This window comes from Dermacentor albipictus, chromosome 2 (assembly GCF_038994185.2).
Source record: "Dermacentor albipictus isolate Rhodes 1998 colony chromosome 2, USDA_Dalb.pri_finalv2, whole genome shotgun sequence".
Classification (NCBI taxonomy): Eukaryota; Metazoa; Arthropoda; class Arachnida; order Ixodida; family Ixodidae; genus Dermacentor; species Dermacentor albipictus.
In genome coordinates, this window is record NC_091822.1 from 207,525,694 (window position 1) to 207,538,179 (window position 12,486).

At 44.9% G+C, this 12,486-nt stretch overlaps 1 protein-coding gene across 7 annotated transcripts in view; it reads left to right on the top strand.

Moving 5' to 3' along the window:
• Positions 1-12,486, top strand: part of LOC135903419 (tyrosine-protein phosphatase non-receptor type 11-like) — a 256,113-nt gene that overhangs the window by 206,966 nt on the left and 36,661 nt on the right. For all 7 annotated transcript variants that reach the window (XM_065433750.1, XM_065433751.1, XM_065433748.1 and 4 more), the window contains one exon: positions 11,534-11,657. In XM_065433750.1, coding sequence (XP_065289822.1) covers positions 11,534-11,657 — 124 coding nt within the window. The remainder of the gene's footprint in view (positions 1-11,533; positions 11,658-12,486) is intronic.

The following is a 12,486-nucleotide window of genomic DNA, read 5'->3' on the forward strand; positions in this document are numbered from 1 at the left end:
TGTAATCCGGAATCATTTACCGAGCTATCAAACTTTTTAACTACCGTAAATACTGAGTGTATACGTGGGGGTGACTTTAACATGCCTGCTGTTGACTGGGAAGATGGCAAACCTGTGTTCACAGATTCGACTGCCCTATCTCTTGCCTTTTCAGCGTTCATTATAACTAATGACCTAACCCAATTCGTCTCCGAATGCACGCGACGAGATAATTTTTCTGCCAGCAGTTTAGATTTGTTTTTTGCTAGCTCCGAGTCGTTGATCCAAAATGTAGCTGTCATCCCTGGTATCAGTGATCACAATTGCGTTGTTGCCACGTCTAGTGCTGCTTCAGTTAGACCAGCCCATAAATATCCTAGAAAGGTTTTTTTCTACGACCGAGGGGATTACATGTCTTTATCACGAGAGCTCTCACATTTCTTCCCTATTTTTTATGAGGTCAGCCAGTCAGTGGACATAGATGAAGCTTGGATTCTTTTTAGAGATAAATTAAAGACTTTAATTGAAAAATACATACCTTCCGAACTTTTGACAACTAGACGCCAGAAAGGTAAACCTTGGGTAGATAAGAAAATTTGCTCGCTAATTAATAAAAAACGCGGCCTGTATGTTTCGTATATGAAGGCTCACAATCAGTCTGTTTTCCATGAAATGCGTCACGTGAACTACAAAATTAAGCAAGAAATAAAGGTAAATAAACAAACTTATATCTCATTGCTTGACGCAAAATTGAGGAATAATCTTAAAGAATTTTGGAAATCTGTCAAAATAAATGGCAAAGTGGGCACCACTGTCCCTATTTTATCAGTTGGCGAGCAGTGCTTGATGATTATGAGAAGGCTTGCTGTCTGAATTCCTATTTTAAAAGTGTTTCTTCTGAGACGTACACTGGTGAACTGCCTGAAATACAAGAAATAGTCTACGAGAATATGCCTATGGTTACTGTCACATATAACAGTGTTCTGAAGCTTATTTCTAGTCTGAACAACAAATCGGCTGGTGGTCCTGATGGTACTCCATCGCAGGTATTGAAATCCTGCTCTCAAGAAATTGCGCATCTTTTAGTAGCTCTGTCTAATAAATCATTAGATACCATTTCATTACCTGCAGAGTGGGAGGTAGTCCACGTAGTTTCTATTCATAAAAACGGTCCCAAAAATGTACTAGAAAACTACAGGCCTATTTCTCTAACATGTGTATGTTGCAAAACAATAGAACACATTATATACAGTGCTGTGATGAAACACCTTCAAAGCAATAATTTCTTTTCGAATTTTCAACATGGATTCAGGCCTGGCTTGTCAGGTACAACTGGTAGCGTTCTCCCATGATCTCTTTTACTCTTTTGACCTTGGATTTCAGGTAGACTGCATATTTTTGGATTTCTCACTCACACCGTTTCTCATGCATTGCTTTTACATAAATTATCTTGTCTCAGTATACACCCTGCAATAGTACATTGCATTGGAAATTACCTGTCTGGACAAACACAGCATGTTTTAATAAACGGCACTAAATCAACACCTGTCACCGTAACCTCTGGCGTGCCCCAAGGGTCTGTTTTGGGGCCTTTGTTGTTTTTAGTCTTTATAAATGACATTGTCCACAATCTAGAATGCAAAGTGAGGTTATATGCTGATGATTGTGCCATATACAAGAATGTAGAAAATGATTTTGATGTTAGTAGTTTGCAGAATGATCTAAACAAAATTCATGCTTGGTGCATTAAGTGGGGCATGTCTTTGAACAGTGCTAAATGCCAACTTGTGTCATTCACCCGTAAACGCTTTCCTGTGAGATCAGTGTATAAATTGGACAGACTACTTCTTGAAAAGGTCCAGCGCTACAAATACCGTGGGGTCTATTTTTCAGAAAATTTAACATGGAACAGACGTATTGAATACTGAACCATAAAATCATCTCGTATGCTAAACCTTGTTAGACATAATTTTTATAACGCCCCCCAGAAAGTAAAAGAACTGCTTTACATAACAAATGTTCGTCCGGTACACGAATACGCTTGCCAGGTATGGGGCCCTGAAAGCCCTAAACTTATAGAAAAGCTTAAACGCGTCCAAAACCGCGCTGCAAGATTTGTTTCTGGTAATTATAACTTCCGTAGCAGTATTACATTAGTTAAAGAGTACCTTGGTTGGAAAACACTAGCACACAGCCGATTAACTGCAAAATTAGAACTTTTTTCCGAATCTACTCTGATCTCACAGGAATAAGAACTTGTACATTTTCCCTCCCCACTTTATCTCTAAATGATGTGATCACGAGCTGAAAGTTCTTGAAATGCACTGTCGTACTGATGTCTACCGTAATGCATTTTTTCTGCATGCTTCCGCACACTAGAATAGGCTTCCCAGGAGCATTGGTAATGTAAAACATGTTCAGAGTTTCTGTCTTTATTGTGACGCAGTCTGTCGTAGTATAATATCATCCGTTTTCTTTATATCATTTGGCTGGCATTGCACTTCATGCGATGTTGTACCCTTTCCATTTCTGTCTTGCAATTTTGCACCGCATTTCACTGAAGACCGTTTTGCCATCGAGATGATTCATCGATGTTACGTATTTTGTTACTTTTATCACCTGTGCTTAGCTGTATCAAGTTTTTGTCACCTGTTCATTTTTCTTCAATTTGTCCCCCCCTGCAATAATGCCCTTGTGGTGCTGCAGGTACTTATATAAACAAAACAAAAAAATAACCTAATATATTGTTACCACACGTCCACCTGTTCCCTTCCGCCCCGCTGACTTTGAGTTGCCCGCAGTGAATTTGAGCATATGTTGCAACTAACAATCATTCGTCCGTCATCAAACTTATGGTCATCAGCACTACACATGGTGCCCGAGAAGAACAATGACTGGTGGCCCTGTGGTCATTATCGTGCACTGAATGCGGTCACTTTTCCCAACCGATACCCGCTACCCAATATTCAAGGTACCACTGCCTTTTTAACCAGTACAACAACATATCTGAAAATCGATCTTGTGAAAGCGTATCACCAGATCCCAGTTGAGGCAGCTGACAATCCAAAAACTGCTATAGCTACCCCATTTGGCCTTTTTGAGTATTTACGCATGCCTTTCCGTTTGTGCAACGCAGCTCAAACCTTTTAGTGTTTTATAGACGAAGTCACCAGAGACTTACTGTTTTGTTTTCCTTACGTAGATCTCCTCATCACCAGCAGCGATGATGAAACCCACAAGGCGCATCTACATCAGCTTTTCGCTCGACTTCGTGATTATGATCTCGTCATCAATGTTGGCATATATCAGTTTGGGGTGGAGATAGATTTTCTCAGACATAACATCACCAATCATGGCATCACTCCACTGCCTAACAAGGTTCTGGCCATCATCGACTACCCACCTTTGACCAAAGTCCACATATAGAGTGCGACGTTTTCACGGACTCATCAACTTTTATCACCGTTTCATCCCTGCATTCTCCAAGTTGGTGCAGCCTCTTGAAGCACTCATTTCCATTTCGAAAGCTGAGTCTACCGTACTTCTTTGGGACATGATCGTTGATCAAGCTTTCACTGCCATTAATACTGCACTTGCACAAGCTGCCCTTCTGCATCATCCTTCACAGACCACTCCCACTAGCCTTATGGTGGATGCTTCTTTGGAAGCCGTGGGAGCCACTCTTCATCAGCGGATGAATGGTGCATGGGCACCCATCTCCTGCCTTTCCCGCAAGTTACGCTGCACTGAACGCCGATACAGTACTTTCAGATGGGAGCTCCTCATGGCCTACCTCACAGCGAAGCATTTCAGATAACTTCCTGCAAGGGCGACAATTTACAATTCTCACCGACCACAAGCTACTTGTTTCAGCTTTACATTCCTGCAGTGCCACCCATACTCCTGGAGAGCTCCGGCACCTTGCTTTTATAGCCGAATTCACGACAGACATACGCTGCATCAAAGGCAACCTTAACAAGGCAACGGATGCTCTCAGTCGTGTAACCACCAATGCCACAACAAGTTCTGTCCACTCGCGCAGCTCAAGCATCCGACGATGAACTTCCATGACTCCGATCATCTACACCCCTCCGCTTGGAGCAAGGGAACTTTCCCAACCACAACGTCACACTCTGGTGCGACGTTTCACCCAACAGTGCCCACTTTGTGTTCCTGCTGTTCTTCGTGCTGTTTTTGATACACTGCACTCAATCTGCCATCCAGGCATACGTGCCACGCAACTCCTTACCACCGGACGTTAACGTTTGGCCACGCATACGTGCTGATATAAGCGACTAGGTCCGCACTTGTACAGCATCTCAATGTATCAAGGTGCAACGACACACCAAGCCTCCCCCATTAGACAAATTCCTTCTCCCCGATGCACATTTTGACACCATTCACTTAGACATTTTTAGCCCTCTATCACCGTACTGCGGTTATTTGTATTTGCTTACCTGTATTGATAGGCACACACGGTGGCCTGAAGCAGCTCCAATGCCTGACATTACGGTGGAGACAGCTGCTCATACTTTTCTGTCTACATGGATTAGCTGTTTTGGTGTGCCATCAACGGTGACCACTGATCAAGGCAGTCAGTTTGGGTTGGCACTTTTCACATCTGTAACGTCCCTTCTGGGTTGTGTGCGCATTCACACAACTGCTTACCATCCTGCATCCAACGGTATCGTCAAGAGGCTACGTCAACACTTGAAAGGGTATCGATTGGGTATCGCACCTTACAGTCGTGCTGCTTGGCCTTCAGTCAACACTTCGACCAGAACTCGCCTGCTCTGTAGCTGAGACGTTTTACGGCTCCACCCTCCGTTTGCCCAGTGACCTCGTCAACCTCGTATCTACATCGAATGCTTCAGATCCACCTTTTGTCCAGCATCTACTCATTTTCATGCACAACTGGCATCCATCGCCAGTCTCTGCTCACACATCCATCGCCAGCCTCTGCTCGTACAAACAAGCACATTTTCCTACCCTCGAACCTGCAAACATGTTCACACGCTTTTGTCCGTGTTGTCAAGCCTCGTCGTTCTCTTCAGGCCCATTTTCCCTGTCATCAAACGTCCACCCATTTCATCCCTCCAGTCAAAGGAATTTATGAAAGCCACCGATTTCATCGTCGAGTACAACAGCAACGGGAGTCGGTCGATGAAATTTTTATGGCACTTCGTAATCTTGTCAAGCATTCTGGGTACAAAAACCCTAAAGTGGAAAGACCTCCTTCTTCACGACAAGTTCGTTGTAGGTTTGCGGTACGAAAAGGTATCTGATCAGTTGTGCCGATGTACAAAACTTTTGGCGGTAGAAGCACTGGGCCAAGCACGTCTGCATGAGAAAGCCGAGAAAGAGCATCTCTCCCATGCAAGCTTCTGTGAGAGTACAGCTTTCAACAGCTTAAACGGCGATGTGGCACAATGCAAGAAGAAGGCACCAGGCACATTGTCACGCTGTAGCAATTCGGTGCAGCCAACTCAGTCAACTTGCGGTTATTGCGGCCAAACGAATGTCACACTCTTAAGGCTATGTGCAATTTCTGTAAGAAGCAAGGTCACTTCGCTGATGTTTGCAAGGCCAAGAAGTTCACGGGCTCAGTACGCTTCGGGCAAGATACACTGATGTAACGTACACATAAATGGCCACCTTGCACATTTCAAGATAGACTCGCGGGCAGAAGTAAGGTTAGTTTCACCTTTTTTTCTTGAGATTGGCTGCCGTGTTGGATGTAGTAGAAGCCAAGGTACCTGGTCCGGGAAATCTAAGGTTGCACATGCTGGTAAGTTTCACTGCAATTTTGGAGGGGTGTAACTGGGTGACTGTGCAGACACTGTATGTTGTTGAGAATCAGATGATACATCTTCTGGAACTGCCAGAAATTGAAGATTTTGGCGTCGATCAATTCTTGAACTCGACCGAGAGCGTTCCGTCAACCCAGGCCAAAATGTTTCGTGGACTAAGGGAAGTCCAAGAGAAATATCACGTCTGCCTTTATCCAGATGTTTGTCCCTTTTCACTAAGTGTTCCAAGATAAATACCCTCTCTCTAACCGAAAACTTGCCGCACCAACCACATGATGTTCAGGCCTCGTCGTTGTGCCAAAGCCGTCAGGTGGGTACAGGCTCTATGTCGACTTGACGAAGCTTAACAAGGTTATCCAGCGGGGACGCTACATTCTGCCAACAATTGAAGATCTTAGGCCAGCTTGGTGAGGCACTAGTCTTTTCCAAGCTTGATGCAAGATCCAGCTTTCATGAAATCAAACCAAGTTGTGAGAGTGAAGAACTCGCAACATTCATCACTCCTTTTGGCCGCTATTGCTATAGACGTCTTCGATTTGGCATCGCGACAGGAACAGAATATTTTCAACGCTTTATGTCGCGGCTACTAGAAGGCACTACATGAGTCGTCAATATAATAGACCGTGTACTAGTCTTCGGTAGGGATCACCAAGAGCACGACCAGTGACCAGCTGGCAACTTGGCTCACCTAAATCAAGCAGGAGTCACTCTCAGCGAAAAGAAATGATAGTTCCAAGCATCTTCAGTCAAGTTCCTAGGAGTCGTCGTGAATGTGGAGGGGATTTCACCAGATCCAGATAACGTCAAGGCTATCGTGGACCTCCCACCACTGGTCGATGTCAGCAGTGTTCGCCAATTGTTTGGAATGGCCAACCATGTGGCCCGCTTCATTCCAAACTTGTCTGACATCTCTGCACCCTTCCATTCACTCTTGAACAACGCTTTGGATTACAACCAAGAGCACGCTTTTGCCTACATTAACTCGTTGCTGAGATCCATTACAGGTGTGGCAACAAACAACCCACATTACCCGGCTATAGTATCGGCTGATGCAAGCTCTCGTGGCCTGGGAGCCGTCTTGCTCCAGGACCAACCTTCTGAAATTCGACGTGCTGTGGCCTGTGCTTCAAGGTCCCTCACTCCCACAGGTGTCTCTGGCTGTCACGTGGGCCATGACCAGGTTCTACCAGTACTTCCATGGTCTAAGCTTTGAGGTCGAGTCGAATCATCTACACTTGTAGCTCTGCTTTTAAGCAAGGACCTGGAAGTCTTGCCACCTTGAGTACAGCAAATGCGGATCAAGCTGATGCATTATCAGTACACTGTCAAATATGTACCTGGGGAAACTCTCAGCTACAGCTGATATGGCACCATGAGCATCCTGTGACTCTCCAAACTCGAAAGTCATTAACAGCTTGGAAATCTACGTAGGTCAAGTCCTAAACGATCTACCTCCACTACTGGCAAGTCGGCTTGACATTATCCATCGTCTTCACACTTGGGATGGAGAGTGTTCCTTGGTTGTGACACACTGTGATAGAGGCTCCTCACCCAAAAACAGGTTATCAATGCACATAGCACCGTACTGGAAAGAGAGAGACAGACAGAGTGTGTAAGATGGCTTGCTTTTGTTGGATCACTGTATCGTCATTCCATCTGCTCATTGCTAAGACATCCTCGCACTGCTGCACGAAGGGCATCAAGATGTGCGCCACTGTCAAGAATGTGTTCAAGAGTGCATTTGGTGGCCAAATTGCAATCTGCATATTGAACACCTTGTGGCTCTATCACAGAACACCTAATATACTTAGAGAAGAGAAACTGTACCTTCCACAGTGCAACGGAAATAACAGTAGTGGTGGCATTATAAACTAAAGCCTGCCACTGAGAGATGGCGCTGGCAAAATCAAAACTAATGTCATCATCATTACGTAGTTAGCAATATGGCCGCTATGGTAGCAGCTGGTGGGGTTCATTGCGCTGCTCGCTTGCTAGTTTTGAGCATTGTGCTACTGCTTTCAGAGCGGTGTTAGTGTGTACAATACTCTAAAATGGCTGACGATACCTTTATTACATCGCCAGATGACCGAGAGGCCTCAACTGGCAAAAACACACATCAGACAAGTACGCTTACATTGCTTATTGTCAATTGTGAACAAAGCAGTACAGTACATGCCCAGTCAGTCACCGAGTTTACAACATGCAGAAACACAGATAGTAATCTATTTAATAGCATTGAAAGCTGAAATCGAGTGAAGTTTTCTCATTGTGTTTGCATGCCGTTGAAGCAAGGACAATGATATTGTGCTCAACAGCAAGCACGTGACAACGAATGTGCTGGCTGAACATGCAGTGTCCATGGCCCATGGCATCGACTGGGATAGCATGAAGATAATTGGAAAGGAAAAGAACAAGGTGGCAAGATTTTACCATGAATCCTTTCATATCTAGACGACGTCACGCATGCTCTATCACAACTTGGGCAATCTGCCTCCGACATACACCTTATGCTTACGTCACATCATGAAGCGTATGTAACCAACCTTCACCTCATTCCCTTAATTGTGTACGAAGCTCCCGTAGTGGGACCGAAACATATTTTTTCCTTTTTGTTTTCAACGACTGGTCAATGTTCAATATTTCCTGCCCTGAATTTTCCCAACCAGACGGGTTTCCGTTGAACGCTGGATTTCAAATTAAGAGTTATGTGCAGTCTTGCATTGATGGGGACAAAATGCAACAATGCTTGTTTACTTTGATTTAGGTGCACTTTAAAAGAGCCCCAGGTGGTTGAAACTCGTCCAGATCCGAGTAAGCCCACTACAGTGTGCATCATGATCAGGTCATGTATTTTGCGCATAAACTTCTGAATTACATTTTTTCTTGAATCAGCTTGATTTACGGATGTTTTAGATTCTTTGACTGCATTACGTCTAGATTGAGCAGTGGGTCATACCTTTTTTCATAATGAATGCATGTCAGTGTTCAAAATAAGTCGAAATGCGACACGTAGGATTTCACTTCATGTACAAAAGGCTAGTCTTTATAAGTGCTTATAGAATCCTACTTGTACTCTCATCAATGGCAGCCACATTCCGCTGGGTGCAGAATGCTAAATTGCTTGTGCGATTAGTTAGGTACAAGTGCACATTAACCATTTAACCCTAAATCCCGAGCTGTACTCGTCATGGGAGGTTGTACCAATATCACCAATGACAAGTCACACTCGTTCAGCCCGATGTGCTGCTCCCACTGCCAAAGACAAGTTAGTCAGAACTGTCCACAAGAGAAGCTTTTTTTTTTCCCCATCAAGTACTGATACAGGGTGTCCACCAACCGGGAATTCTCAGGGATTATGAGTAGTCTGGAAAAACTCAGGGAAAACTCAGGGAATTTGCGCTTCTATCAGGGAAAATTAGCTTTAATTTTACTGAAAGGGTCGAAAACTGCGGTAATGCTGGCTCGAGTAACAGAGAGGAACTGTAATGAATCGTCTTTGACGTCCTGTTGTTGGCTAGAGGAGTTGCCAATGTACAGTCAATGATCGACTTTCCGGATTCCCGATAATTTGGCCGGCTTCGCGGCACCATCATGTACCCCGCAGAGTCAATGTATCAGAACGGCTAAAATTTCGGATGCAAGAATTCTTAACCGCCTGATTTTCCGGACATTGTGCCGTGACCACAGGTCCGAAAGGGCATTAATCAAAGCCACCACCGCTGCCATTTTGGTTACCTCGCCACCTCGAACCGGCACTCTCACAAGCAGATCCGCTGGCAGCCATAGCCACCACTGCGGCAACGCTAGGCCTAGCTGCTTCGACGTCCGCTATGAAGCTTCTTGCCATTGGGTGCCGTGTTTTCTATTGAAAGAATTCGCTGCTGTCAGCAACGGCACGGACTCCGCCTTTGTGGTCCTCGCAATTGGCTTAGAAGCTTGGAAAGTACGGTGCGTTGCATAATTCCAGTTCCCGAAAGTTAGCTTCGCCTCCGTACAGAAATGTTACTTGATGAAGCATACACAAAAGTATTGCAGTGAAGCATAACAAGCGTGGGAAGGGGCTATTGCCACGGGACACAGTATGTATTCCTTAATTATGCACGCGTGCACCCGGTATTTCCTCTCACAGTATGAGCACTGATATGCCTAATAGGTGTACCGACAAGCCTTCAAAGCATTTTCGAATGTGCCTGTGGTGGTTTGAGCCCTTAAGGACAGTAAATCACATGCATTTAGTTTTTCCAACTGGCCTATTTTTCGGATGTTTTCGCTACCTAAAGAGTTCGAAAAATCGGACATGGGCTGTGCAACTGACCAAGAAGATGCTTCAAATAGTCCATGGGGCGAACAAGGGACGGAAGGAGAACAAGAACAGAAGGCACCTACACATTGAGGAATGAACAGGAAAGGAAGCATGCTGCCGCCGTTTTGAAGGAGCTTGAGCTCAAAAAACAAAGTGTTGGCTGATGCCGAGATGCAGGTGTCCCTTATCCAAACCAAAATAAACTCTTTTAAGCAGTGAAACACAACACCGAGGCGTTGTGTGCGGGCTGAGGGTATGTCGGGACAGTTGCGGTTGACTTACGAGCTGACGAGAGAGAATCTCAATTGTGACGAAGTTCGGGCCTCATACCACTCAGCTTGCTGTCAATTGACGGAAATAGCTCGTATTTGAGAATGTCGAACTCGATTTGCAATTTTTTTAGAAGACACATCATTTGCTGTGCATTTTACTAACCCCTCCCTTCTATTCTCTTCTTTAATAACATAAACAGTACTCCTTAGTATTCGAATTAGATTAAGTAGATTTTTCTTTTTTTTTGTTGTTGTTATATGCTTACTAGAGAGTGACCGCATCGGGCAATATGGTTTCAGCCCGTCTTGACAAAAACAGTTCTGCATCACTCGGGCAATTTTGCTAAGGCACTCAGGGAAAACCTGGAAAACTCGAGGAATTTGGAAATGCCAACTTGCTAAACACCCTGTGATAGATTTTCAGAATAGGAATGACAGAAAAAATTATGGGTAGATAAAAAGATTTGGGAAATTCGGTATGTTTTTTCGGAATTAATGTGGGAGTTGAAGGGTTCGTGAACTCAAGCCCTTCACTACAGCAACCATTGTAGGCCGCAATGTAGGTTTGTTACACAAAAACCCTGAGAATTTCTTGGCCATGCGTGTTATGAAGCAAAGCAAAAATCCTAAGAATTCAACCCGCAGACAATGGAGCAAAATATTCAGGACAGCTGACTGTGGCACACGCTAATGCACTTGAACGATAAGGATGCAGCGAACCCCGCTCGCCCTCAGTGCATGCTCTCTGCCTCCACTGCTCACCCTCTTCTCTAGGCGGCTAACACAGACACTGCGTGCTGCTGAAGTTTGACATAAAACAGCCAGGTATAGAAGCGCCTCTTAAGTAGCCAAAGGGGCCGCATAATAGGTAGCAAGAAGATAATGAAGCTGTGTGTCAGTTCGCAAAAACGCAATGTTCATTGCAGGGTTGTTTAATAAGTGTTGCAACTTAAATTTATTGCTTTCACTTGATGCCAATGTGTCTCGAGCAGTTGTCATCCTACGAATTTGCGCTATGCTGTGTCGTTTCAGTTGTGGTTGGAGTCAAAAATAGAACAATGCATATTTGGTAATGTGTCAGCACAAACGGTATTAAGAAAACACTATCACTGATTTGATCAACCTCATTTGTATAAGCTGGCACTTGTGCCATTTCTTTTTCCTTGAAGGCCACCAACAGAAATGCCCCGGCAGATGTACGAGAACATTCCGCTCCAAGAGAGGAAGTCACCTGTGGGACCACCCCCAGCTTTTGCTCCACCACCACCACCGCCACCAAAAAAATCGTGACAGGTAAATTTATATTTAAAGTAAATAGGACGCACTCTGTCCTTGGGTATCCCATGTGGGTCTTGGCACTGTTGGTGCTTGTGCAGCACATTCAGGGTGTCTACCAACCGGGAATCTGCCTTTTTTATGGCGCGACGGCGCATGCGCACTGCCCTAGCGGATTAGTCGCAAAATGTTTTGAAAGGGTCGCGCGTGCCAGAAAGTCCTCCGAAAAAAGAAAAAGTGCTCGCACGCACACTGTTGCAAGCACTTGTGCCGTGTACCGTGTTGAAACTCTACTAGTAGCTCGACGTCGGTATGGTGCCGAAAAAATGCGTAGCGTAAGACTGCAACTCCACTTAAAAACAGAAAGTGGCCAGGGCTTCGTCCGAGTAATCCAGACTACACCGTGAGCCATGTAGTTGCCATCTTTCATTGACGGCTAGCAAATTTAATGAAAAACCCGTGCATTACACGTGGGCGACAATTAAAAACATCATGTTGCCGACGGAGTCTTCTTGCACCGTGGGCTCACAGTTGCTAGTGGTGGCAGCGCATGCCTTACTTCGTGTTCTGGTTTAAGGCACAGTAACACTGGGTCAATACGCGACCAACAAGACGCTCCCACCAACGATTGACCGTATATTCAGCACAGTGTGTCACTAAAACCATCATACCAGACCGACAACAATGCAGGCATATACAACGTAACCGACGGGCGCGAGTTCTACTGCAACGGGCTTTCCTGACGACGGCACCGACAAAATCGGCTTGCTGACCGTCGTTCAACCGAACCCCGCACAATCGGCCATCGAATCCACAACACAATAGCGACAGCGTCTTCACTTGTAAA